Genomic DNA, 26,471 nt, shown 5'->3' on the forward strand with positions numbered 1-26,471 from the left:
TCAACGAAGACCCTGCTTCTCCTGCGACCACCCTTCCCTGTCCTGCTTTCCCGTCAAGACGGACCAACAGCTGGGCCATTGTTTGTCAACTCAAATGGTTCCACTGCCTCCTTGCCTGATGGCATCGCGCCCAGACTTCTTGATCGCAGTCTCGCGACTGGCGATGAGTTGCCTGGTCGTACGAGCCAATCCTCGTCCTCTTGCATATCTGCTAGCCACCCCATTCTATCGGCTGTATGCCTGACCGAGAAGGTCGATCTTTTCGACCAGACAGCCAAGATATTGCCCAGTAGACCTAGATTGGGCATGCGTCCGAAAATTATCTTGGACACCTTGCCACACGTTCGCATCATCCAAAAGCGGCAGCCCATAATGTGTCACTCGTGAGGTACCCGGTTGGCATCTGGGCGCCGACCATTTGGTACCGCTGATAAGCGACCTGCCCGTCCTCTTGTCTTTTCAAAAGGTTTATTTATCGCCATGTCCCACGCGATCGGGTCTGGTCCTTGCGTCGTGGTCTACTCCTCTACATTCAGGCCCAACCTTACAGCCCGTTTAACGCGCGATGGCGAACGAAAAGAACGACTCGCCGGTCTCTCCCATAGACGTTGGGAAAGAACAGGGTGTCTTGACTGGCGAGAAACTTGCTGCTGTGAGTGCCAACGACAAACAATTGCACGAACTGAGTTGACACGCTTGTGAAGGGCGCGCATACCAAGGAGCTCCACCGTCTCAACTCTGAGGAAGAGGTCTTCGAATCGTGAGTTCGGTATTCAAGACCTTGATCACAGCCGAAGCTGACGACTTTAGGCATCTGAACGTCACAGAAGATGATCTCATTGAGGCTAAGGCCGTCGCTGCCACACTCTCCTTGGAAGGAGTGCGCAAGGTATGATGGAAGGATGTGTAATATGAAGATGTCGTTGACACGGGGCGCAGATGATGGAGACTGTGCTGAGGATTCACAACCGTGATCCGAACTTTCCTCACAGCGTTCTCCTGAAAATCCATGAATTTCTTGGTGAGTAGTGGTACATGACGAGGACTTCCCGCGTCACCAAGACTGACACGACAGCAGACAACGAGAATATTTTCGAGAATCCCGAGAAGCATGAGCAACTGATTTGGGAGATGAAGCTTGAAGCTGCTTTGATTACCAACAACAGCCCCTACGCTGAGGTGCGAGCTGTTGTTGACAACAAGGACGACCCTTCACTTCCGTGCGGGACGATCCGAGCGTGGACCATTGGTGTCTTCTTCTCGGTGTTCTTGGCCTTCATCAACCAGGTACGTTGTAGACCGCGGACCTCGCTCCATGAGTCCCTTGCAAAATGCTAACAATGGGAATAGCTCTTCAGTATCCGTCAACCCCTCATCAGTATCGAATCCAACGTCGCCCAGCTTCTTGCATTTCCCCTCGGTAAGGCATGGGAGAAGTTCATGCCGAACACCATTTTCTCCATCTTTGGTTACAAACTTGCCCTCAATCCAGGCCGATTCAACAAGAAGGAGCACATGCTTATCGCCATCATGGCAAACACTGCAAAGAGTCTGCCGTACACACAGTACATTGTCTGGACTCAGGTCTTGCCCCAGTATTTCAACCAGCCATACGCCAAGAGCTTTGCCTACCAGATCCTGATTGCTCTCTCCACCAACTTTATTGGATACGGTCTCGCTGGTAAGTACACGCGTTATATACCTCGGAGGCATCTTTGATTCTAACGACGACTAGGCCTCACCCGTCGATTCATCGTGTACCCTTCGTACTGTGTGTGGCCGGCGTCTCTCGTCACGATCGCCCTTAATTCGGCGCTCCACAACGAGAACAACACTGCGGTTCCGGGACCGTTCAAGAGATTGTACTCGATGACCCGATACAAGTTCTTCCTGTGGTCCTTTGCCGCAATGTTTGTTTACTTTTGGTTCCCGAACTACATCTTTGAGGTCCTCACCTTCTTCAGCTGGATGACTTGGATCTCGCCCGACAATCAAAACTTGGAGATTTTGACAGGCTTCCGCAACGGTTTGGGAATGTTCAACCCCTGGCCTACCTTTGACTGGAACGTCATGTGAGTATACGCCCCTCGACTCATCGAGAATCAGCCCAATCTGGATCAAACTTGCGCTAACTTTGTTCTCCCATATAGGCTTTTCGACAGTGTCGATCCCTTGGTAAGTACCCTGAACCAATCTAGTGTCTAGATATGGACATTTCTAACCTTTGAATGAACAGATGGTTCCTGCCTTCTCCACCTTCAACCGCACCCTCGGCATGTGGTTGATCGGTTTCGTGATCATGGGTCTCTACTACACCAACGCCTGGAACACTGCCTACCTCCCAATCAACTCGAACCGTGTCTTCGACCACTTCGGCGAGCTCTACAACGTCTCACGCGCCCTTGATGACCGTGGCATGTATGACCATGAGAAGTACATGAACTACTCGGCCGCCTACCTCGGAGCCGCTAACACACTGGTCTACGGCGCATTCTTTGCCCTCTACGCTGCTGCTGTCACCCACGTTGCCATTTTCCACCGCTACGAGATCATGATGGGTTTCAAAAACATGTGGGCCAGTATTCGCCGCCAGAAGAAGACCGTTGCCGAAGGCGAAGATGCTGGCGAGTACAAGGACGTCCACAACCGTCTCATGGCTTCCTACCCTGAAGGTGAGCACCACAACAGTGATGAAATACGGCAAACGCTAAAGTCCTTCCAGTTTCCGAGTGGTGGTACCTTGGCACTCTCATTGTCGCAGCTGGCTTCGGCTTTGCAGGTGTCGCAGCATGGCCTACTTATACTACCCCGGGTGTTGTCCCCTACGGTATCTTCTTGGCCGTTATCTTCGTCATCCCTATCGGAATCATCAAGGCCATGACAGGTATTGAGGTCACTCTCAACGTTCTGGCCGAGTTCATTGGTGGTATGTGGGTACAGGGCAATGCTCTGGCCATGAACTTCTTCAAGTCCTTTGGGTAAGTCTATAAAACCCTCCCCACTTGGGGTTGCGCCTGGTGCTAATGGTATCGAATCAGTTACGTGACATGCGCCCACGCTGTTCACTTCGCCAATGACTTGAAAGTCGCTCATTACCTCAAGATTCCTCCTCGCCAGACCTTTGCCTGCCAGATGGTTGCCACTCTCATCTCCACGTTCGTCTGCACCGGCGTCATGAACTTCCAGATCAACATCCCCAACGTCTGCACTCCCAACGCACCCATGCGTTTCCTGTGCCCGGGACCTAACACCTTCTTCACCGCCGCCGTTCTCTGGGGCACCATTGGACCTATCAAGGTCTTTGGCCACCAGGGACAATACAACTACCTCCTGCTCGGCTTCCCTCTGGGTATCATCCTGCCAGTCCTGTTCTACTACCTGATCAAGTTCTACCCCAAGAATCGCTACCTCCGCCAGTTCCACCCCGTTGCTCTCTTCTACGGCGGCATCAACTGGGCTCCGTACAGCTTCTCGTACGCCTGGCCCGCCGTTCCTATCGCCTGGTTGTCCTGGATCTATGTCCGCACCCGCTACTTGGCCTTCTGGTCCAAGTACAACTTTGTGTTGTCCGCCTCGTTCTCCGCCGGCATTGCACTTTCGGGCATTCTCATGCTCTTCACCGTCCAATGGCTCGGTGCCGAGGTGAACTGGTGGGGCACCACTCAGATTGGTGCCGGTTGCGAGGGTTCCGCATGCACCCTCAAGACCCTGGCCGAGGGTGAGCGGTTCTACCCCTGGTGGAACCCTTCTCAGGTTCCGGCTCCCTAAGCTGCTTCATCGCTGCTTGTCTCACTGGGCTTTTTTGCTTCTGTTGGGCACGCAATGATGAGAGCTGTAGCGGATCTTCCGCCAGACCAATCTTTCATTCACACGCACTCATTCACAATGACGTCTGTTCATAACCAAGGTAGATATTAGAGAGATGGGTGAGCCTGCGGGCTGATATGTAGCTTTGAGCTGGTTTTCCTAATATCCCCTTATGCTGAACACAGAGAGCCACCTCTCTTAGAACAACATCGTAATACCAATCGTTGTCGAAGGATGAACCGCATGGTTCCGTGTCTCACGCCGGTGCATGAAGCACAACCGACTGGATGCTGCAAGTGACTGTGTCACCGCTTACAGTCGCACTCGCGCCGGAGATGGTATAGTTTGTCGCTGAATCGTAATTCTCCGGCAAGCTATTGCACCAACTAGAGTTTGAGCTGCCGATAGACGTCTGAACGGTGTCAGTTGCGTTCCTTGATTGACACTGTGACACAGATGAACATACAATTACAACGTTGTCGAATGCCAGTGGACCGAAGTCCCATGAGACATCGTATCTGAGACATCCTAGTCAACGCTTCGTTGTCAGACTTGACATCTGCTATTACTTACAACTCAATAGCAAAAAGCGCTTGATTGAAAGACTTGTCGGCTGGGGTAGGAGGTAATTAGTGCCGCCGGTCTCGCTTATCATCAACTTGCAGCTTACCCAAAGCAAAGTCATTAGTAACACTCTGGCCTCCGGTCTGTCTCGTCACGATGCTGGTCCACGCCGAATCGTCCGATTTGAGAGTGTTCTGGAACGATACTGTCTCCCCACCGTAGGTGTTGAAGCCTCCACCCCAGGGGAGACTTGGGTTAGAGCAGCACCATCCGGATCCCAGCCACCAGGTTCCGCTACGACCGTCGAGAACGTTCTGATATACGCCAGAGTTATCGGTCGGCTGCAAGCCTGGCCAGAGGTAGTAAACACCGGCGCGCGGTAGAGACGGGATCACCATCTCGCCCGAGAAGGAGGTGAACTTCTGTCCGGAGGCGGGGTAATACCGGAGGAAGTACCATGTCACTGCTGATACTGGACTGGCTAGGAGGAGGAAAGGGAGAAGGAAGATGGCGCGGTGCATTTTGCCGGCGCCTATATACTGGGAACTTTGAAACTGAAGGTGAAAGTTGTGATTACCTTTACCCAGGCAAGAAGAAGAAGAAGCAGATGCTGCACCCACCCAGACCTTTTATGTCCAAACTCCACGAGCCTATCTTGACGTTTCCTGCAACCATTCAAGCAGGAAACTGGGACACTGCCATGCCTGGTGGCAGTGGCCGTGCTCCCTTTGCCAATTCAGGAAGTTGGACAACTTCCTGACCAGGATCAGCTACTGGTTAATCGTCTGAAGTAACCCTTCTCTATCGGCGGTGTTCGGACGGAAGCTGCCCCGCCTATTCTTTGATACCAGGATGCAACGTGTGGATACATCCTGATCCGAAATCAAAGCGCCATTTGCCGTTTGCGCTGCGGCAGTTGTTGACTCCCCTGTATCACGCGATAAGAAGGCCGCATGTGCCAGTCATTCTGGCTGAACTTCATTGGGACGCTTAAGTCTGCTTAGGCAGTGGACAGCGACAAGGATGCCAAGTAAGGTACGAGCGGAATCAGGATGAAGCTTCGATTGACTTAGAAAACGGTGCGTGACAACCCGTGCTCAAACTACGGAAATAGTCATCTGAAGATCATGGACCCTTGGTCATGTCTTGATTCGCAGCAGGATTGGCATCTACTGCCCGAAAAATCATCCATCAATTCAAATATGGGTTTAATCACATAAGATGCGCCTTGGTACCTCCGCCGAATCGACGAGTTGCTACCTTGCGTCCGCAGCGCTGGCAGCTGTGAACGACGTCCTTGAATGGCCTCATGGCGTACGGAGCGAACACGCCAACCCCGGTGGTGCAGAAGAGCATGACGGCCATCCAACTACAAAACAATTTAGTCAAGTGTTTGCGATATTAGTCATGGTTGGTCCTGACTTACTGCGTTCCTTTGCCAATGGTATAGTCGGTGGTGGTGGGAATGACTCCCTTGCAAGCAGGGCACTCAATCAAGGCGGGCCATCTCTTCACGAGAGCAACGGGCACGATGTTGGCCCTGGAGCCTTCACCGAGAGATTCTCCATGGTTACAGTGGACGACGTGGCAGTATTTGACGTTGGGCCCAGCAGTTCCGGAACTGCTAATAGCAGTTGATGCGGGAGTATGCATTGCCTGGTATTGAGGAACCGGAGATCGGATGCTGAAGTCTTCGGGAGCGTTCGACATCGTTTCTAGGGGGTATCGATCAGCGTTGGCGATGGGAGCCTCCTTCAGCAGGTGGTATATCTTACCAAAAGCACTCTTGCTCATGCCTGGATTGCAGCTAATACGGGTATGTTGCTATGCTGGAATGAGAGGATTTATCTGATTGGGAGGTCATCGAAGACTCGGGAAGAGCTCATTCATATAGAACAACCTCTCGAATGATATGACGCCCCAACCACCGGATAACAACTCCGTTGACCAATAGTCACGGTACAGGTGGGATCGTTGCTGTGATGAAACACGGAATCTGCCAACTTGTGTCTGCCACACGTCAGTTGCATGTCGCTGTATGCAATGTTGTGTGAAATGTTAAGGCACTACCGCCCATGTTATTCAGCAATATCAACCAGAGCCAATGGCATCGTGAGAGAAACGGTGCTGCCAAGGAAGAAAGCCATTTTCCGACGAGTCGACGACTCGTCTTCTTCGTTGCTGCGAGTCTGTTTCCCGTTCCGGCAGTCGAATCCTTCGGGAAAATGTAGCGCTCTAAATGCTGCTGCCTGGTCGTCTCAAAATAGCTCCAGAGCTCGTATTCCCTCTCTGCCGATCGTCGAATCCGTCTTCAGCTCCACAACCATACAAAAACCGTATCTTAGTGGACTGAACAGGCTGTAGTATCAATGAGGATTCGAATTTTCCTAGGATATGGCTTTCCGCATTTGATGACCCTGGTAGGTGATGCTTTTGAGGACCTTGGCCATAGGGCCTCGTGACGATGTTGACCAGGTATCCTTTAGCGAAGTGGATCTCAACTTAGTCAAGGAAGAAACCAAACACCAGATTTAGTTTTGAGGTCAGGTGCTTTGTCCTCAATGTTGAGGGGCGCAACGAGATGTTGACTCTGCGAGTCAATGGAGGTGGCACTGCAAGGACTTGAAAATGGTAGAGAAAAGATATAGGTACTCCTACCGAGCCGAAGCTCTTCACTGACCCATCAATCACATGCATTTCCCCTCTAATCGATCATCTTCTGAACGCAAAGCCAACTCAAGAAGTTGTCTGGAAGCTGGGGGTTAAAATGAAAGGTGTTCATCATAAATTCTGTAGATGAGTGTTGATGAAAAGAAGGCGATGTTGTACAACAGACTAGACCTATGTCCATGTATTTAATAGGTCCCCTACCGTCCTGCAGAACCTCGTTCCACCAGTCGTCATGGCCTTCAGACTCACACAGACCGTCGCAACCTGCCTCCGCGAGCCCTTGGCCCCTCAGGTCCTGCTTCTTGAAAATACGGATTTTCCTCTCTTGTTAGCATCCGCAGCCGGTGCTGTATATACCAAGTCATCCACGCCATTCCCTACCAGAGCTGTGAACAGCGGCTTCAGAACCTCTCGAGGTTTTGAGTGCATCTCCGCCAAGCTTTGGAGACAAGGAAAGTCCCAGTTGTTCTTCCACCAATCACGCAATCTCCCCCCTTTATTACCATTGCGATGGGCGTTGAAATATACTAGAACCTGCACCGAAGTATTCCAGAAATATGTGTTAAACGGAAGCTTGCTCCATCCCATGGTTTTATCGATAGAAGTCTCTTGAATAGGGCTGCGTAACCAACTATATCCTCCGGGCTGCCAGTCACACTCGGTGAATCGATGCCTCTATCGGCAGCCGCCTGTCGCAGCCCGAGACTATCGGATGATACGACGTACAGACCGTCGTCTTCTTCGAAAAAGGTGGGGATAAAAAGATCTTGGATTCAGTCCAGATCAATGCCGATGTCATGTTGCTGAGCTTATTGAACAGCTTTTCAGGATGATCAGTCTGGAACTTTACCTATTGATCGTGATTTTGTCGCTTCGAAATACGCCAAATAAGAGACCAGCGAAGAGAATAACCGGGACAACAGCTTGAACAAAGCATAAGGGAACGTACTTTGGACCCTAACAAGGATATCTGGCCTGTCATATGGCTCGGGAGACCAGAGAGCTTCTGTATTACCTTCAGTGTTGAGCTTTCCGTAGATGTGGGTTCGTGGTGTCCTCGTCCAGGCCATGATGCCGAGTGTCAGGTCTTTCACGGCTGGCATTCTCGACTACTTGCTGCCCGGGGAAAGACTTGGCGAAGAAGGATTAATGATCTGTGCACCTTGAATGAGTGTACGGAAAAGAGTTCAAGCCAGTGATGACTTAACTAGCATGAACCCTTGGCGAAGAGAACGCGAGAGAATCATCTTCCTATTGAATGAATCTACTCGATTGATTCAAGTACGCATATGAGACATCGCGCACCATGAAATATAACTCATTCATGTATGCTACTTGCTAAATTGCATACTCCTCCAAGAACCGAGGTGACGCGACGTTTGCCCTGTGATTTGGCTTAACATAAGTCAAGATGAGGTGGCAAGAAGCCGGGTCTGTGTGGTCGGTGCGCCTTGTCATAGGACAACCTCATGTGCCAATGGATGTCGGTAGCATCGGAAAGACTTCTTGCAATGCATATAAGAGATGATGATTCGGCAACGATCAAATCTTGACCGGAAGGAATCTTTACTTCCAGGCCTCCAGAAATTGGGCGGATAATGGTAGTTCACAACTTAGTATAGACATTTGGCTTCTTGTTCATCTGAGAAATTTAGACGGCTTAATTCAAGTTGTCCTTCTATACTCCCTCGGATGATTGTTGCGGTACAGTGATCTCAAATTGTAAAATAGAGCGCCGCCTCCAGCAGTTGAGCGCTTGTTAATTCTGTAGCTGTCGGATTGGAAGCCCAATTCGACCTCGAGTCAGCGCCAGCGCAGGGGCCATCTGAGGGTCTCTATATCAGCGTTTGACCGGCGATCCAACCACCGGTTGGAACCTCTCTTTTCCACTTCACGCAGAGATCAATACAAGAGTAATTGACCCTTCGTCACCACGGTTCGATCGAACAAATCACCCTGTGATCACGTAAACCAACAGTAGCACATGCAATTCAAGAGCGAATGGGCGCCGTTTAGAAGCAGACTGATCTCCAACATCAGGCTCGTACCCGGGCATCCAGTCAAGCACGTCTGCGGCGCCACGCGCAGTATGAATATACCTTAGGTACACCAGCCATAACTTGGCTTCAATTCTCAACTGAGATTTCGGACATTCAATAACCCCTGCTTGATCGAGCGTCGGTGGATTGGCTTAGCTCCAGTTCCCGACACTTATGTGTCATCAATTGTTTCGGGATTTCTCAGGCTCTAACTTCTCTATCTCGGAGCGAGCGCATTCAACTCTCTATGACACCTGTCGCTTAAAATGGCAACCATGTATTGCATGAGTCTGATTCTAGACCAACGCCGCTATCATCAAGACCAATTCGCCGTTGGGTCATTGCCAGCTTGGCCTTGACCGAAGCCAAAGCCGTACGTCTCCGGTTGCAACGGTTGAGATCCGAGTGGACTGCCCGGCTTGCCGCTCTCAAAGGGAGTACCAAGCAGTTGCGCAAGCCTCATTGTAAGATTCTGGTCTCGGTTGGGCAGATTCCCCATGAGTCCTTGAATGAGATACATCGGATGTGTTGCCGTGCCGAGCAAAGAATGCAGAACCTAAGTATCAAAAGAACAAAAGTATTAGCCGTGGCTCCAAGCTTGTAATTCAGCCAATGTCTCACCTGCGCATCTTCACTGAGACTGAAACCCGGTATGAGGGACACACCACCGCCGTCATTGCCGACCAGATTCTGGGTGCGCATTATGTTCTGAGCATCATCAACAGTATGTTGCGCCGTTCGCTGCATCATGGCGCACGCCGTCAAGACACGTTTCAAATCACATCCTTCTGACTTTTCGAACTTTTGAAGGAAATGGGCAAAATTTCGCGTTGCTGCCAAGTCTCCCCGAGCGCGAGAAGAACCTGGACTCTCGAGCACATCCGTCAAGAGAGTGATGCTGGCGCAAAGGGGGTAACACAAGATTCGCCTGTAAATGTGAGCTGAGTGTCTAGGACCAAGGACCAAGGACCATTGATTCGCGCGCGGAAGCTTACCATAGGTCTGCGTATTGCGGCGTTATAATAGTTCGGAATAGTCCCAAGGTCGCGTGCGCCGCCATGCGGCATCGCTTCTGCGAAAAGGACAGCTGGATGTAGGGCATTTCGAATCCAGCGGGCGTTCCCACAAAAACAGCTACGGTAGGGTATTGATCGTGCCGTCTTGCTGCCCAGTGCACCATCATTGTGCATCTGTAAAAGGCCAAGTGCAGATTTAGAATGTCTGGCGCAATATTTGCCCCTGATGCCGGGGTTTCATAGGATGGTTGAAGATTTGTGGGCATACTTGACCTCCATTCCTCAAGAAGGGCATCTAAATCGATAATGGCCTTGACCAAGTCATCGTCGGTAAGCCGGAGACCCTTTGCTGTATATAAACGTCTGCGGATCGAAGACTCTACCATCGCGAGCTTGGCTCTGAGGTTCAAGATGTCAACGCCGTCTCCCCATCCACTCGGCAGCTCCGTCTCAATGTCGTCGTCGTCTTGTATCGAATCTAGGCCGTGGTTCAGACCAGTTTCTTTGTCGAGTATGTAGGCCACCCAGAACACCCGGCTTCGTGCCTCGACATCCTGTGCGCACATCGACATCATGGTGCAAGGCTGCCGATGCAGCCCAATGTTTTGAGACAGTCTTACTGCGGCAGATGATAGCAAAGTTGCTGTTCTGGTGCAAGTAGTTCCCTGCATGAAGACTGCCATGGCGACTATGGCCTGCACCGATAGCAAGTCACTGCCCTTGACCATCAGCTCTGTAAGGACGGAAAATGCATTTTTGAAGAAAGGCCAGGCGAGTTGACAGACTTCCTGAAACGCATTGTTGATAGTCTTCCACCGTGTTCCGACGGCAATAACAGCGTTCATATATGCCCAGCCTGATGTGCTGTTAAAAGTGTCATCTGCTGCTGGTAATGTTTCGAAATGGCGAACAAAGTAGTGAAAGTTCAAAAGCGGGTAATTTCTGATTACGTCTTCATAGAGAGGCATCAAGATAGTAATGGCCTCCTCCCGTTCGAGTCGAGGGGTGAAGACCTGTCTGTTGAATGTAGAACAATAAGAGGCGGAATTAACCTCCCTCATACGACTTGCAATGACGGCAAAGGCTGGCATCTTGTCTGATATTTGCGACGGTGGTTCGCGAATCTCTCGAGACTGAGGGACAGGCGTCTGACTACCTCTGAGGTTGGATTGGCCGCCAGAGTTACGAGACGGGCCCGGCGCTGGCGGTACTACGACTTCATCACCCATGGGGTGATCTGTTGGGGCGTGACTGGCTGCGGCTTGTGCGGCATCAAGCCGGTGGTTCGGTATTGGCGCTGTGCTGGTTGGTATCGCCGGGCCGGCCAACACAGAGACAGACGCGGCATCAGTTTCTGAAGGCGATATCCTGGTCGGCGGTGCCCCGGGCCTCGGAAGCCCAGCTTGATTCAGAACAGCTTCCATTTTTGACAGTCGCTCTTCTAAAGCTTGGATGTACATTTTGCTACATAATCAAGGTCAATTCCGACATCCATTTGTGATGGATGAGTATGTAAGTGGGCAGATCCTGAACTTGGCATACCTTCGGCCTGGGCCACGCCGCCTCTGTACCTGCTGATACACGCACTCCAGGCTGCGATTGACGCAAGGAGAACATGATGGCGTCTTTCCGTCGCACTTGATCTTTTTAGATTGGCATCGTAGACAGGCCTTTATTTTTACGGATAAGTGTCTGTGGACAATTTCTTCTCAGGGTCCTACGAACCTTCGCAATGCGGGAAGCTTTGTCTTGCGTCCGTCCGCTCTGGACGGACTCAGTATCCATGGCATCCATGGTAAAGCGTGTATGTTTGTGTGCCACACCGGTGTGCGGAGGTGTGGGACGCCGGAACGCCAACCCCGGACGCTTCACCTGAGAATCGGATGGCTGTTTCGGGAAGGCGTCCGGACTGGGCGACCCACACAGCCGGCCGGCGTGTTGCGGTATGCTAATAGTAACTCGGCTCCGAATAGCAGCCGGCAGTCCGTAAACGAGAAGTGAAATGAGAAGCCGACCAAGACCCCTGGGTCGAATCGGGATAATTTCAGGAAATTTCTCAGTGAAGATGATGGAAGAGAATGAGGTAGTTTCATGATTGGCCCGGTCACGTAATTTTCCGGAAGTAAAATGCATCCGTGCTACCCGCGTTAGGTAAGGAGGCTGCTGTCAGTTAGACTGCCGCGAAAGGAACTCCCCACAAAGTAATCTATCCCATATGGGGAATATGGCCGTTTTGGGGCACTCTGTACACTCTACCTTATGGGCCCTTGGTTTAACGGAAGCAATTTGTCACCGAGATATTTCAATACTTCCCCACGTTGATTCCCCAAGTTGATAACAACGACGTCGATTGCATCCACCTATACGGCAAAATCGAGTTGCATCCGCCGCCCAGAATAGAGAGGATGCAGCCAAAACTCGTAGTAAGAAAGGCATCTATGAGAACCACTGCCAAATGCTTCGGCTTGACTGATGTTATTTTCGACTTCTTCCTCCCGAAGGACTCACAACACACAAACTTATGGATGACGTGTACGTACAGATCCTACTTAATCCCTATAAGAACCTTCTATATCTTGACCCTCGGAATACCAATCCAGACAGAGTCGCACGTCACCAACTCCACACCCTCTGCGTCTTTGAGAATAGCTCTAAGCAGGATTTTCTTTCCACGGATATCCCTGATCTGTCCTACCCCTAGCACAACACATGGCGTTTTGATGGGCTTGAGGTACTTGATGTTCATGGACGAGGTGACTGTATTCATCTTGAAAACTGGATGCTCTCTCTCCGTGTCCATGTTTCTTTGAATCAACACGCCAAGGACCTCGTCGATCAGCACCGCAGTGATGCCGCCGTGTGCGATGTTGGGGTAGCCATCAACCCCTCTTGAAAGCGCAAATAGGGACGAAAGTTCGGTGATGACGGATTTTCCCGGCGTCGTGAGATGGAAGCTGATGCATGCCGGTATACCACTCGCGTTGTTGAGCGTCTTCCCGAAGAACCTGTCGTGTGGGTTGGTGTTTTCTGGGACACGGGATTGCGGAACGAATGTGGTAACTTTTGGGTTTGCGAGGAGGGTGCGACACCAAGGCAGAGCCTCTATTTCGCCGATTGTTTGCGGCAACCTGTCGGCGTCCTGATTGCGACTCATTATGAGTTACAACTACTGGTGATTGAGATCAAGAACGGACAGGTACGCGTTGACGATTACGAACGTGGTGATGGGTAAGTTGTTGATTGCGAGTGCGCAGCGATGTCAGGCCAGCAATCGTGTTTGGACCTCGGCAAAAATTGCACAGCGCTTTTGGCATGTTTCACGTGAGTACAGCACGCGTCTAGTCTACTAGGTGCCAAAGAGCCTGGACCAACAGCATATGCAATCCAGCAACACTTCAAATATACGACGACTAAAATATTGAAATTGTAACAATGCTTCATTCAATTGTTTTTGGTAAGTTTCAAGTTACGGACGTCTGATTGACATCCTTAAGTTGAATTCACAAAGTTAGAATTAAGTATATGAGGCATGATCTATATGCATGTTTCAGCATGAAGACCCGCGGTTGAGATCGATCCTTGTGATTTGCAGTTGTTACGAACTCAAATACTTGATTACTCAACTAGACTCTCGAGGTGTATGGACCAATCACCCAGCTCTCCTCATGTTACGCATACCTTCGTCTTAAGCTCTTCTCATTCCGCGGGAGCAGGAACCAAAGCCAATCTTACCTCATAGCAAGGCCGATCTGCTCTAATGACTACAGTATTCACTTAGCCCGGAGCTCATCTTCCAGTTTACAGGATAAGGCCGGTATAAGGGGGAAAGCTGATCAAGAAATCGAATTAAGAAACTTACCAGTATTACCGGGAGGAGAGTATCTCGCCTCATGTCTATCTCCGGATGCACTTCTGAAGCAGATGAAACCACCCGAAAGAGCGGCTCTGGAAACAAAATCCAATTCGACCTGCACAGCATCTGTGTCGGGGTTGCATCCATAGACTGGCTGGAAGTAGGCCTTGGGGTCTCCGCGCTCCGTCATGAACATCTTGGTAGTGTTGTCATCTGCGGTGTACTATGGACTATTAATAAAATGCCTACGCCAAACTTTGTCTAATTGACTTACTTCTCCGTTAATGACGGCATGGATGATTCCCCTCGACAGCACGCCGTTGACCAGGGTCAAATTGAAAGCAGAGTTTCCAGCCGGACTCAGGTAGAGATGCTGGTCTCCGCCGCCCGCTGACCACAAGTTGATGTAGCGATTGTGAATGATGGGCACAGAGGCATTTTGTATCTGAATTCCGAAACCCTCGGTGATGTTGTTTGAAAGAGGCTCCGTCGGAGGGGTGCATGCCGACACGACAGCGGCAGCCAACAGCACAGTCTTGAGAATTGAGCTGAGCATCGTAAACTTAAATTTGATCAGGTGAATGTCTGGGGAAAGACTCTTTACCAGTATAATTTGCCCTTAGAAGGCGCGAAGGCATGATATAAGCCATGCGACTTATCGCGCCCCAAAAGTGCACCGACCGCCAAGACATAGACGAATACGAGATGCTGCATTATTGTTGCATCGTGCCGCTGATAGGTACTGTTGCAAGCTTGAATGTTGTCGCCGTGATCAATATTCTGCAGCCAACAGGCGGAAAAGGCCTCGATCGTCCCATAGACAACTGGAGGATGGCATTTCAACAGGCACAGCGGCCTTACACCAGCATTTCAGCTCTGCTGACGGTACTTCCAAGGCACTAGAGCCTATGTTTCCTGCCAGATTGGGGCTTAGTGTAGCTGCAAGTAAGACTAGGCACATGTTGACGGCCACTATCAGATGCTGTCCGATATGCGTCTGACTCCTTTGCAATCTCACAAGATCCGGGGCATCTGTGCATAAATAAGGGCTATTGGCCTTCTGAGATGAGCGCGTGAACTTGGTTGGTCTCACTTGACGCGTGAATATCATACTCTTTTCACAGCTCCTCATTTCCCTGGAAATGATCTGATCAAGGCTTACTTTTACAGGTTGCCCAGCCAAGATCATCTCATTCCCATCATGAGCGCGCATCGCTGTCTTACAGGCCCTCATTCATCAGTTTAATAACACAAACACAGTGATTCTTGAATATTGTAATGTTAATGTTCATGCAGGCCAAGGCGTACACAGTATGGCCGGTCTGAAACTTTCTTCCTAAACTTTACCTAAATCACACCCCCGGACGCGTGTTTGATGGGGTGATGTTCGTGTCTAAGTAAGCTGCATTGGCCTTTGCCGCAGGGGACCCCGAGGAGGGAGAGCAGAGCCTGTGAATGGGCCTGGAAATACTAGCGACCCACTGGTCGAGGATAATTTCATGGGCGCTACGACTGTGCCACGGCCGGTGGCTTTGTCGTAAATAATACCCCAGCCCTCCGGATATTAATCACGACTGTGAAACCAAGTGGAAGTGCAGAAGCATAGAGACTCGGAAAGGGAAAACAACAATCGCTGTTAAACTTATTCTTCGTATCGCCTTCGGGATTGAGATACTTCACGTATGACCATGAGATGCGCAGAAGTTGGGTGTGGTATTCGCAGATACCAAAGTCATGACTTTTGATTCATTTCGCTAAAAAAAAGACTTCCGCTTGCTGATGCTGAACTGCTCCTGTGGTGTTTCATCCTGAACTTTTCCAACCACAATATAACTCCATTCCATATTACATTGAGTCATCCGTCTGCTTCTCAATGTAGTCGGCCTTCTGTGGTGGCTTGTCGCTTTCAAACTCCTGTGGCATGGCGATGGGTCGGTTCTTGGCGAACTTGACCGTGGCAAACACGGAGGGAGAGTCCTTGAAAAGCAGCTCAATCTCCTCCAAGTTGCGGCCCATGGTCTCAGGGAAGAGGAAGTAGACGCTGACGGGAATGCAGGCCGAGATGACGGCGTAGACAATGTAGTATTGGTAGCCGATCGTGTTGAGGGCAACGGGGGTGACCATGACAACGACAAAGTTCCTAGGAAATTGTTAGCAAGAAATTGTGATGGAAAAGGCGGCATGTAGTTGTGGCTTACCAAAGCCAATGGTTGGCAGTAGAGATGGAAGACATAGCCATACGGAGACGGATGGGCGCAATCTCGGTACAGTACAGGAAGTTGGCACCCAGAAAACCGATAGGCACAAAGGTATTGAACAGGTAGATGAAGCAACCAGCAGCGATCTGGGCAGCCTTGTTGTCCTTGGGGAACGATGTCGTGATGGCCAGGCAGGTCATGCAAGCAGCCATTCCGCAACCACTGAGGATGAAGACGGCACGGCGACCGAATCGATCAATAGCGAAGAAGGCCAAGAACGATGAGAGGAACTTCCAGGTAAGGGCACCTCCAGCGAGGGCCTTGGACTGCTCGGGCGCCATACCCAGGTTCTGCTGGAACAGGATGGGAGCGTAGACTGACACGAGGTTGCTTCCCGACATCTGCTGGTAGAACTGGAGCAGAATGCAGAGTCCGAAACGGTAGGCGAGCTTGTCGTCGCCCATCTTGAGCATGTCCGAGAGCTTAGCGGCGTTTTGCGTAGTCTCCTCGAGCGAGTGCTCGATGCCAGCAACCTCGGCCTGGACTTCAAGGGAGTCCTCAGGCAAGCCCCGAAAAGCGGCAATGATGGTACGAGCCTCGGCGGATCGGGCCTTCATGACGAGCCATCTGGGCGACTCAGGAAGGAAGTAGATGCTACCCATCAACATCAGGGAGAAGACAATGGCGATGGCAATAGGAGGACGCCATGTGACGGGGCCAGTCTTGAATTCCCAGAAGCCAAGGTTGATCCAGCTCTCCAAGACGTAACCGACGCAAGTGAAGAGGCCGGTAAGGACAACCTGGCGGCCACGGTCCTTGGCGCCGGAGGTCTCACTCTGCCACACGGGCACGATAGAACTGAGCTGACCGACTCCGAAACCGACGATGAGGCGACCGACGATAAGCTGCGCCAGTTGGAAGGAAGCGCATTCGAGGATCTCTCCGATAAGAGTGCAGACGCCTGCAAAGAAGATGACATTGCGACGTCCGAAGGCATTGCCAGACCAAGAGCATGAGAGGGCACCGAAGAGGGCACCAACGGTGAAGGTAGCGACGACGAAACCCTGCAGCGTCGAGTTGTCGTTCTTGGTCTTGCCGGTGGTGTTGACAGTATCAATTTCAGGGAAAGTCTTGACCCAGTCCTCAGAAGTGAGTAGACCACCGAGACCAGCCTGGTTGTATCCGAAGAGGATGAAGGCCGGGCAGACGACAAGAGCGATCTGAAGAACACTCAGGGCATTGCCCGTGCGGCCGAAGTAGTTCGCACCCATTATCGGGACTAATGTTTTGTGCGCACGGCTGTGATCCGAATTCTTCAGGTGATGGAGAAGCTTCAGCCCGATTGTATGTCCGCACGGAGCAAGGAGAACAGACAGTCGACGAGGATGGGATAGGAACTCAGATGGGACAGCACCTGGGAGAGAGGCGAGGCGACCTCGCTCTTAAGGAATTTCATCAAGCGGACGGCGTCCATCTCAATGTGACTGTTCCCTTGTGGGGAAAGGTCTGCGGAGACCCCGCAGGATTCTGACCGCAAAGCAGATTCATAATCCAAACTCCAAACGAGCTTGCTTTCTCCGTTCAGGTAAGGGTCAGCAATGTGGAGGGGCGGCGAGCAAAAGATGGAGAAACGAAGGCGAGGGGAGAGGGTCCTGGCGGCCCTGGCGGCCCTGGGGACTTGGAGAGGGCTCGCTGCTCGACAAGGTATCTTGTTGACAGAGCTGAGAAGTATTCGTACGGGCGACGACGGGCCTTCATGTGTCGTCAATGCCGACCACGTTCCGTTGTGCGTGGCCGGGTTGACTCGGCCAGGGCTAGGACGGAAGTCGACCGAGCCAGGCACACCCGTCCCGTTTTCCCTGAGGGCGATAGCTTCATCACACCTCCCCCGTGGAGACGCTCAGACGAATTCTCGTTCCACCTATTCGCCGCCTTCGCTCAAGACGACCCTCCCGGGTCCCGCCTTGCTGCTTAAATCCCTCCCACCATCCAGCAAGCAATCTGCGGAACCGGCCTTTGCCAGGCGGCTAAGGGGGGCAGAAAAAGCCAAAAGAGTATAGTCGTAGTCGTATGATCCCAGATGCGGGCCTTAGAAGCACGTCGGATGCAATGGATGGTTCGGTGTGGGAAAAGGTTCCACCTAGAAACCCACGACGCCTCTGTTGAAGCGTCGAAGTGTCGTTGAACTGTTGACGATGTTCCGCCCAGCACTGATAACGATGCCATGCAATGCGGCGACAATTAAGCAACAGCAGCCAAGACGGCAGCATGCGATGCCAAGGCCCCAACAAAGGCCAAGAGTTGACCAAAAGAACCATTATCAGTGGATATGCGAACCGAAAGAACCCCCCACGTCACGAACGGGCTGGCTGACTCGCGGCGTAAAGAAGACGGCGGCGAACGGGGATAGTGACGACGGCGTAATACACGGCGTAACTAAGCAAGACACGCGCTATGCCTTCTAGAAGTGCGCAATAAGAGCGGCATAAGGCCCGCACCCGTTTTCTCCCCTGCCCTCCCCTTCGATCAGATCTCATGCTGATGAAAAGGGGCTGGGGGATTTGCCGAATCTTGGAAGCATATAAGTCTCAGGACGGCCCTCGTGTTCTTCTCCTCGCCGGCCAGACCCTGGCGACTTGTGGCACTCACTACGAATGCAACGAGCCGATCGGCTTCGCTCTCCCTTTTCGCGGCGAGCTTATCCCAATGCAGGCGTATGACCACTAGCTGCGGCACTTGGGATTGGGTCTGTAACCTGCATGCGAGATTCGGTGATCCATCCGCACCTCGGAGGTTTACCGAGTCCACATTGTCCTGCGGCTCTCTCTGTGACTTTGCCAATTCCCATTGCAAACTCTTTGCGACCACGTTACTCAACGAGCAGCAGCCACAAGGAAAAAATCTAGAAAAAATTAAATAAAAATAAAATAAAACTTGAAACATTGAATCTGAAATCAAGTTATCAGTCTGATGTGACTGTAAACAATGTGTCAATCGGGAGCCACGACTCCACTAGGTTCCGCGACGTTTCCGAGCGTGTAATCCGTAGCCGAAGCAGAACTTCTCGCGAAATCCGTAAGGTACACAGAAAGCTTCCTCCTCCCAAACCTTAGCAGACCATGGTTCGCGCAGCGAAGCTACTCCAGCTTTTCCCCAGACGTCGACGTTTCCAAATAACCCTTCTTCACGGTGACAAGTCCGCAATTCGCGAGAACGCGGGGGACAAACCCTGTTCTGTGACGTTCAGGTCAGCCCAAAAACCACATTTTCGGACGGCGGTATTGGATCGTCGGGTCTTCTAGCGTAACTCACTTTCCGTCTAGTTTTCGTGATGCCCACTTGTCGACGGCTAACAACGCGAGCACGATGGAGGCATAGAGAGGAATCCCCGCGGGGTAGTCTCCCTCCCACAAAGAAAGCGGATGAGCCATGACCACGGTGGCCGTGAAGGTTTCCCCGTACGTTCTGAATCCCTGGAGATACGTCCCGAACGTGGAGAGCCACCGGACCCAGGTGAAGTTGTTCAGCAGTTTGATGGACGCCCGGTGCCACTGCGCGTCACCATGCACGTACCCCAACGTGGAGGCGAGCGCTCGCTGCACAGCAGTTGCCTGGAATGTAGTTCTGATGAAGGGGATGTTCCCCTCACGGACATACGCAGCCAGATGGAAGCTACCGGCCGAGAAGACCAGTCCTAGAACAAGGTCGATCCAGTTTGGCACGGGAGGTTCACCGGCGATGGCGAGAGGGTAGTAGTATCGGAACATTTCGGTCGTCCCGACAATGACATGGATCATGAGAGGAATCCAGGGCAGCTTTGCATACTTTGCATGAGTCGGCGTCGAAACTTTCTTCCAACTTGGCACTAGAAAACGCATGTACGTGCTCGAGATCCAGAGAATTTCGAGAAAGACGTGGTGCTTCTCAAAGAGCAGCTCGGCCGCGTCCCAGCCGTCGTTGACGCGCGCCCAATCCATCATCACTGTGGGTCGGAATCCAGTTCCCTGCAGGTTTCCTGCCGTGTCGTTGGGCGCCTCAAACGGGTTGAAGGCGGCACGAAATAAACTCGGAGACTTCATCCGGGTGGTGGCGTGGGGTTTCAAATACCGGTAGTTCTGGGGTCCTTTTGGCAAACTAGAAAACCCCAACGTGCATTGATGCCGACTTTATATTTCTTTCGTCCCATCCTTGCTACGTCTGGGGATAGCGCTTTGAGCATGTTCCTGGATAATAAGTGTACTCGAAAATGGCCCTTCATGTCGTCCGTAAGCGCAGACGTAGTCGCTGTCGAAGGATTGACTTAGTGCTGACGTTACCTGGCACGACCTGTACGAAACCGCTTCAGAGCAGCGCGCTCGTGAATGCCAGAGGTGCATGTTTCAAGCTGGTTCGACAGAACGGCACCAAAGTCCGTCTCGACTCTATGCCATCTACCAGTCGCCAGGCTTATGTCGCCAAGATCGCCTGCAGATAGGCGCCATGTGCCAAGGTCGGTCCGACAGGCAGCTTTTCCAGAAGCGGTAACAACTTGTACTCCAAGATCCAATGTTCCAGCTAGCGACGCACTGTCATCCGTGGCCGCCCGGACCTTGGCGGAGTGGCACGTCATACTTGCTCTTTTCCTACAACAATCCAGAGAGTTCCCTCAACGTCCAGACCGTGATCAACTTGTAGCCGCATCTATTCAGCGACAGAAATAAAGTCAATCACAGTTGGCGGTTTTAACTTGACCTGAAACACAAGAAGTTCCAAAGCCTTTAGAGAAACTTGATCATTGACTAACATAAGACGAACCTTGTCTGTTGATATCGGTGCGGCAGAAACCAGTTGTAACCAATGTCTTAAGTACCAGGTATTCCTTAGTCCACGATGGCGGGAAGTATGGCTGAACGAGCATTCAGTGCCTAGACCTCTTGAGCACCACACCCCGCAGGCTTGCATCCCCATGTAGTGTCAAGTCTTGTTGGAAGGCCGTTCCAAACACTATTTGTTTTCTCTGATTATGAAGATGATCGTCAATCTTTTATCGACAGATGAAGCTTGGCTAGTTGAGTAAACATCACGTGGGACCCGAGCCAAGTCCTAGTCGTCAACAATGGTTCTGTTATTGTTGGAGTTTGAAAGATGGATGATGGATTCGAGTTCAAAATTAACGCAAATAAATGTAAAATTGCTCACAGAGTCAACGCTGGCTCGCTTGCTGAACAAGAAAAGAACACTATGCCTTCCCCTCTACTCCCGCTAAGAAAAAGAATCGTCCAGCCCAGGGGTATTTTCTCTACAGTATATCGTCCCCAGCCCAAACCCCCAAATTCAACGCCAGTGTTGATATCTACCATGCGCACTTTGCAATAAAGCCCGTAGGCCACTTCCGCACAGCGAACTTTCTCGCCTCGTCGATGAGGAGAATACCCAGACCAAAAGTCATCGGCAGGAACCAATACTCAACAGGGACCGGAGCCGTGTCAAGTGTCGTCTGGAACTCAGGGACATACAGCCAGAAGATGGCCATCAGTAGCGCAAAGATGATGGCGGGGAAGAGATAGAGGTTCTGCGTGCGCTTGTTGCCGATGGGCGGGTGCTGGAACAGCGACAGCCGACGGGTGCGGATGGCCAGGAGGTTGAACCACTGCATGACGACGAGGTTGACAAAGTAGATTGAGCTTGCCACGTTGAGCTTCTGTTGGTAGTAGTCTTGGTCGATCGACGAAGGCAAGTTGCCAAAAGAGAACCAAATATCGCTGAACTTGATGCCGTTTCGCTCCAGATACCAGTAGGACATGGCAAACGAAGACAACGTCTCCAAGACTCCCACGAGACCGTACGACTGCAACACCAGTTGCCAGTCGACGAGGCGGTCCTTTCCGGGTACGCGGGGCTTGCGCAGAAGCACGTCGGCTTCGGGCGCCTCGTACGCCATGGCGATGGCGGCGGCGGCATCAGTGAAGAGGCAGATGATGATCATGAGGAAACTGCTGAGGATCTGGGGGATGCCGAAGAGGACATTGGTCATGACGGGCCAGAACTCGGAGAAACTTCCGGCCGGGAGGAGATAGGCGACCGTCTTCTTGAGATTGTCAAACATCATGCGTCCATACCGCAGGGCCTCGACGACGCTGGAGAAGGAGTCTAGCAAAACCATGTCGGCAGCCTCGATGGCGATATCGCTTCCGGATCCCAGGGCGATGCCGACGTCGGCGGCGCGCAGGGAGGGTGCGTCGTTGACGCCGTCGCCAGTCATGCCTACGATCTCGTGACGGGACTGCAGCTCGCGAACGATGCGGAGCTTCTGCTCTGGAGTCGTTCGCGCGAAGACAATTTCCTGGTACTTGGCGAGCTGGTCCCACTGCTCTTCGTTGAGGGTCATCAACTCGGGGCCGGAAAGAACAAGGGCTTGGCGCGGAGAAGACTCGAGGTCGTCCACGATGTGCTTGACGGAGGGGTCGGCATGGTTGATGCGTTGGAGGGCAGAAATGTCGTCGATTTGCGAGCGCGGGACACTGATGATGTTGCACTCCGCTGCGATGGCCTGCGCCGTGAGAGCAAAGTCGCCGGTAACCTGTATTTTGGTCAGTCTTTTGCGTCACCTCGATATGCAACATGTTTTTTTCAAATGATTGGTAGCTTACCATAAAGATTCTTATACCCGCGCCACGAAGGGTGTTCATGACCTCGGGAATCTCGGGACGGGGAGGATCGACGATTCCAACAAGACCGACGAGCGTCAGACCTGATTTCGCCTGGTTGTTGATTTCCATCTCGTAAGAGCTGTCAGATGGGTGACCTTGGAGGGCAGATCTTGAGATGGCCTTCCGAGCGAGCAACAGCACACGACGTCCCTGAGCCGACCATTCATCCTTAATTTGCTCGATAGTAGCACGGGTCTCAGGGTCCAGCGAGGTAGTATATCCGGCAGGATTAACATAGTTGCTCAATCTTGGCATGAGCACATCGGGAGCGCCTTTGATGGTCAACAAGCTAAATTTCAGTGTCAGAAGTTGTACTTTCCTCCTTGGGGTTCTCTTTCGAGGGAAAAGGGGGAGGCTTACACGTCGCCTGGCTGGAATACCGAAGCAGTGTCGGAAGGCAGAGCAAGTGAGAGTCCGTCAGGATGCGACATGCCGAGAACCCGGATCATGTACTTGTTCTTGCTGTTAAAGGCAAGCTCGTACTTTGTCTGCCAACAACGGCGCAGCTCAGCGGTCTGCCCCAGACTCTCAGAGAAGCGCAGGATGGCCTGATCTGTAGCATCGCCGTGGATGACGCGCTCGTGAAGTGGCAAGCGCACGGTTGCGGCATCGAACTGCCCAGCGTTGCAGAGACCAGCAAGCGCACGAAGCTGCTCCAACGAGTTGTTGTTAGGGTGGTTGTGTCTGTCAACTGCGATCTTATCCCGGGCACCGTCGGCTGTCATCTTCATGGTGCCAATGGCGCATTCGGTGACAATCATCTTGTTCTGCAATGTAATTGGTTAATCTAACGCTTAACCAAAGTAGAAGTGGATAGTAGTGCAGCTTACCTGGGTCAGAGTACCCGTCTTATCAGAACAGATAATCGAGACAGATCCAAGTGTTTCGACGGTCTTGAGCGACTTGCATAGAATCTTGTTCTTCCGCATCATGTTGGCGCTGATGGTCATACTGGCCGTCAGAGCAACGGGCAGACCCTCGGGAATGAAAGCCACGGCGACAGAGACACAAGAAATGATCAAGTTGGGAACGTTGATCCAGTTGGGATATTTTTTCCTTAGCCATGTACCCCTGTAAGTGAGAAGTAGTTAGCTTTTGAACTTTGACTTTACGTCCGGCCTGACGACATACCAGACAATCAAGACAAGCACAATCATGAGGAACATGATTGAGCAGATAATGAGCACAAAGTGCAAAACTTCACGCTCCAAAGTGGTCAACCCCTTCTTGGGCTCGTTGGTCAGCTTGGCGATGCGTCCAAAAATAGTGTTGTCACCTGTGGCGACGACAACACCGGTGCAAGTGCCAGAAACACAATGTGTGCCCTGGAGACCGATGCATCGAGTCTCGAGGTAGTTGTTATCGGTCGAGTCAACAGAAGCGGGCAAAGGAACAGACTCTCCTGTTGTTTTGTACCTTGTCAGTGACTGAAATCAACAGTAGGCTGAAAGCAAAATTTTGAATCACGAGTGCCAAGTTAGATACAGAACAGAAGCAGAGAGTGGCTTACCAGTCAAGATAGACCTGTCAAACTTTGCATCCGAAGAGACCTTGAGAAAACGCACATCGGCAGGTAGCTTATTGCCCGACTTGACAATGAGGATGTCGCCAGGGACGATGTTCTCGGCCATCAGTTCAACCTGGTTGCCATCACGAATGACCATGCAATTCTCAGGGAGCATCGTCTTGATGGAATTCATGACCCGCGAGGAAGACCAGTCCTGCCACATGTTGAAGCCGGCCTGGATGAAAAAGACGGCCAGCAACACGATGGCCAACGCCAGGTTCGCTACGGCCGGCGGGCTTCCTAGGGGCTTCCATGCGATGAAGACGAGGATGGAAGCCACGAGAAGCACGGTACCGAAACCCTTGAAGAAGTATCCGAAGATGCGTTTTGTATGATTTGTCGGGGCGGGCGAGGGCGCGTTCTTGCCATAGTGTGCGGTTCGGCGCTGTATTTGGTCTGCGGAAAGGCCGTCTGCGAGGGAGGATGACTGGCGTCTGAGGATCTCGTCGACGGAAAGGGTGTGCCATTCGAGTTCCGAGAGTTCTGCAGAGGCGCAGATGGGTATCAGTGACTGTAGTTCACTATATAGTCGCCACACAATAGATCACGATGGAGGGTTCCCAGCAGTATCACCAACCTGTTGCGACATTTTTGGCTTTCTTGACGGCTTCGCTTTTTGTCTTGTACTCTTCAATCTCAAAGGAACTTTTCGAAGAGTATCGTTAGCCGAGAGAAGAAGACACCGAGGCATTTGTTTTCATGTTTTCTTCAAGTCGCATGTCCACACTTACACCGTGCGGTACTGGATGGGAAGCTCAGCGGCAGCGTCGATAGAATTGCGTCTGGACCGGACCGAGTGGATGGACATTGACGTGTTTGACCGGGCATGGTGCAAAGCCGGAGCAGCACTAGAACGATGTGCCTTCCTGCCGGCCTCCTCATCAGCATCCCAGCGGATACGATCCCCGGCCGCCTGGCTCTCATGTTTGAGTTCAGATTCGTCGTCCATTGTTGAGATGGTGTCTTTTTCGAGCAGGCAAACTTGTGTAACGGAATCTCAAGCAAAGAGTAGGGTGGGATGGGGGGGGGGGGGTTCTGGGATTGATAGGACAGCTCAGAGTAACAAGAGCAGGAAGGGGAGGCCTCACGAGGAGAGGAGAGGGAGAAAAGGGAGGGAAGTGAGAAGTGAGCGAGTCTGTGAGCAGATCTGCACTCTAATGACCTGCCAAAGATCCAGGGTCTTATATACGAAATGGACGAGGCAGGGCCACGAGACGAGAACGACGGCACAGAAGAGGGTAACCGTCTTAATCCTCATGTCTATCATGAGCCTTGGCATTTGTGTATGCAAATGTTTACGAGAGACTATCAACCACTCCCAAAAGGTACTGTGCCGTACCGCGCACCGCCATTGCGGATATTACGGCATCCGCATTATTCAATCACATGGGAAGGGCTGGGACCGGACGCTTTGCTTGACTTGGATTGACTTGGGATGGTGTCAAGCAAGAGGAACACAATATGCGCCTGTTTTGGACGAGGAGGGAGGGGAAGGGGAAAGGGCCAACACCAAGTGAGCGGCTTTTTTTCTGCGACTCCCGAGCAGTCGGATGGATGGCAGGGCGTATAGTCAAGAGGAGGAGAAGGAGGGAGAAGTGGATGGGGGATGGGGGTGCAAGTTCACAGTCGTGTCGCCAGCTCAGGCAAGGCAGACAATACCAGCAAGGCAAGGCATGGGCGACGACGTGAAGCGTGGTGAGCAATGACAAACAGGAACAAGGCCCCGAGGCCAAGACCGTAAAGGCAACATCAGCAGCTAATAGACACCCCGACGTCGAGCAGGCCGACGGGGCGACGTGCGAAGAAGGATGGAGGCCGGTCGGGCGTTGTATCTACGGCGCCAGGAGGCGGTGAAATGGCACTGGGAATCCAACGTGCCGAGCGTACTGTGGCCGACAGCTCTCAGGAATCTCATGCCTCATGCGCAAGACTTGCTCCCGGCGCGGCTAAGCCAGGCCGGGCTGTTTTGAAATGAGCAGGGCAAGCAAAGTCCAAATCGAGAGCGAAAGGCGTGTCACAGAAACAACGTTGGCGTGCGGCCGCACCAAGGGGGGGAGGAGGAGGCTCG

General features: G+C 51.9%; 10 protein-coding genes across 10 annotated transcripts; 2 read left to right on the forward strand and 8 right to left on the reverse strand.

Annotated features, from left to right (window-relative positions):
• Positions 1-565: 565 nt before the first annotated feature.
• Positions 566-3,768, forward strand: CORC01_11431 (OPT oligopeptide transporter; the record flags this gene model as incomplete). The annotated part of the gene is made up of 11 exons (XM_022623055.1): positions 566-652; positions 705-760; positions 811-889; positions 940-1,021; positions 1,079-1,287; positions 1,351-1,681; positions 1,736-2,072; positions 2,151-2,175; positions 2,237-2,672; positions 2,723-2,978; positions 3,039-3,768. The coding sequence occupies 11 exons, from the start codon at positions 566-568 to the stop codon at positions 3,766-3,768; spliced, it is 2,628 nt and encodes an 875-aa protein (XP_022470454.1).
• Positions 3,769-4,063: 295 nt separating this feature from the next.
• Positions 4,064-4,892, reverse strand: CORC01_11432 (uncharacterized protein; the record flags this gene model as incomplete). Its single annotated transcript, XM_022623056.1, has 4 exons — positions 4,064-4,219; positions 4,274-4,325; positions 4,381-4,420; positions 4,478-4,892. The coding sequence occupies 4 exons, from the start codon at positions 4,890-4,892 to the stop codon at positions 4,064-4,066; spliced, it is 663 nt and encodes a 220-aa protein (XP_022470455.1).
• Positions 4,893-5,583: 691 nt separating this feature from the next.
• CORC01_11433 (uncharacterized protein) lies at positions 5,584-6,165 on the reverse strand (the record flags this gene model as incomplete). The annotated part of the gene is made up of 2 exons (XM_022623057.1): positions 5,584-5,740; positions 5,798-6,165. The coding sequence occupies 2 exons, from the start codon at positions 6,163-6,165 to the stop codon at positions 5,584-5,586; spliced, it is 525 nt and encodes a 174-aa protein (XP_022470456.1).
• A 3,231-nt stretch (positions 6,166-9,396) lies between these two features.
• Positions 9,397-11,520, reverse strand: CORC01_11434 (uncharacterized protein; the record flags this gene model as incomplete). The annotated part of the gene is made up of 3 exons (XM_022623058.1): positions 9,397-9,636; positions 9,702-10,008; positions 10,076-11,520. The coding sequence occupies 3 exons, from the start codon at positions 11,518-11,520 to the stop codon at positions 9,397-9,399; spliced, it is 1,992 nt and encodes a 663-aa protein (XP_022470457.1).
• A 1,145-nt stretch (positions 11,521-12,665) lies between these two features.
• CORC01_11435 (thioesterase superfamily protein) lies at positions 12,666-13,250 on the reverse strand (the record flags this gene model as incomplete). The annotated part of the gene is made up of 1 exon (XM_022623059.1): positions 12,666-13,250. One exon carries the CDS (start codon positions 13,248-13,250, stop codon positions 12,666-12,668), a length of 585 nt encoding a protein of 194 aa, XP_022470458.1.
• A 542-nt stretch (positions 13,251-13,792) lies between these two features.
• On the reverse strand, positions 13,793-14,505 carry CORC01_11436 (uncharacterized protein; the record flags this gene model as incomplete). Its single annotated transcript, XM_022623060.1, has 3 exons — positions 13,793-13,869; positions 13,956-14,145; positions 14,224-14,505. The coding sequence occupies 3 exons, from the start codon at positions 14,503-14,505 to the stop codon at positions 13,793-13,795; spliced, it is 549 nt and encodes a 182-aa protein (XP_022470459.1).
• Positions 14,506-15,794: 1,289 nt separating this feature from the next.
• Positions 15,795-17,418, reverse strand: CORC01_11437 (uncharacterized protein; the record flags this gene model as incomplete). Its single annotated transcript, XM_022623061.1, has 2 exons — positions 15,795-16,089; positions 16,148-17,418. The coding sequence occupies 2 exons, from the start codon at positions 17,416-17,418 to the stop codon at positions 15,795-15,797; spliced, it is 1,566 nt and encodes a 521-aa protein (XP_022470460.1).
• A 1,866-nt stretch (positions 17,419-19,284) lies between these two features.
• CORC01_11438 (uncharacterized protein) lies at positions 19,285-20,226 on the reverse strand (the record flags this gene model as incomplete). Its single annotated transcript, XM_022623062.1, has 2 exons — positions 19,285-19,381; positions 19,460-20,226. The coding sequence occupies 2 exons, from the start codon at positions 20,224-20,226 to the stop codon at positions 19,285-19,287; spliced, it is 864 nt and encodes a 287-aa protein (XP_022470461.1).
• A 1,253-nt stretch (positions 20,227-21,479) lies between these two features.
• Positions 21,480-25,352, reverse strand: CORC01_11439 (Na+/H+/K+ antiporter P-type ATPase; the record flags this gene model as incomplete). The annotated part of the gene is made up of 8 exons (XM_022623063.1): positions 21,480-22,706; positions 22,777-23,125; positions 23,197-23,603; positions 23,667-23,907; positions 23,968-24,238; positions 24,347-24,886; positions 24,981-25,048; positions 25,135-25,352. 8 exons carry the CDS (start codon positions 25,350-25,352, stop codon positions 21,480-21,482), a joined length of 3,321 nt encoding a protein of 1,106 aa, XP_022470462.1.
• A 601-nt stretch (positions 25,353-25,953) lies between these two features.
• On the forward strand, positions 25,954-26,373 carry CORC01_11440 (uncharacterized protein; the record flags this gene model as incomplete). Its single annotated transcript, XM_022623064.1, has 2 exons — positions 25,954-26,098; positions 26,186-26,373. 2 exons carry the CDS (start codon positions 25,954-25,956, stop codon positions 26,371-26,373), a joined length of 333 nt encoding a protein of 110 aa, XP_022470463.1.
• Positions 26,374-26,471: the final 98 nt, after the last annotated feature.

This window comes from Colletotrichum orchidophilum (genome assembly GCF_001831195.1).
Source record: "Colletotrichum orchidophilum strain IMI 309357 chromosome Unknown Scaffold_124.1, whole genome shotgun sequence".
NCBI classification, from domain to species: domain Eukaryota; kingdom Fungi; phylum Ascomycota; class Sordariomycetes; order Glomerellales; family Glomerellaceae; genus Colletotrichum; species Colletotrichum orchidophilum.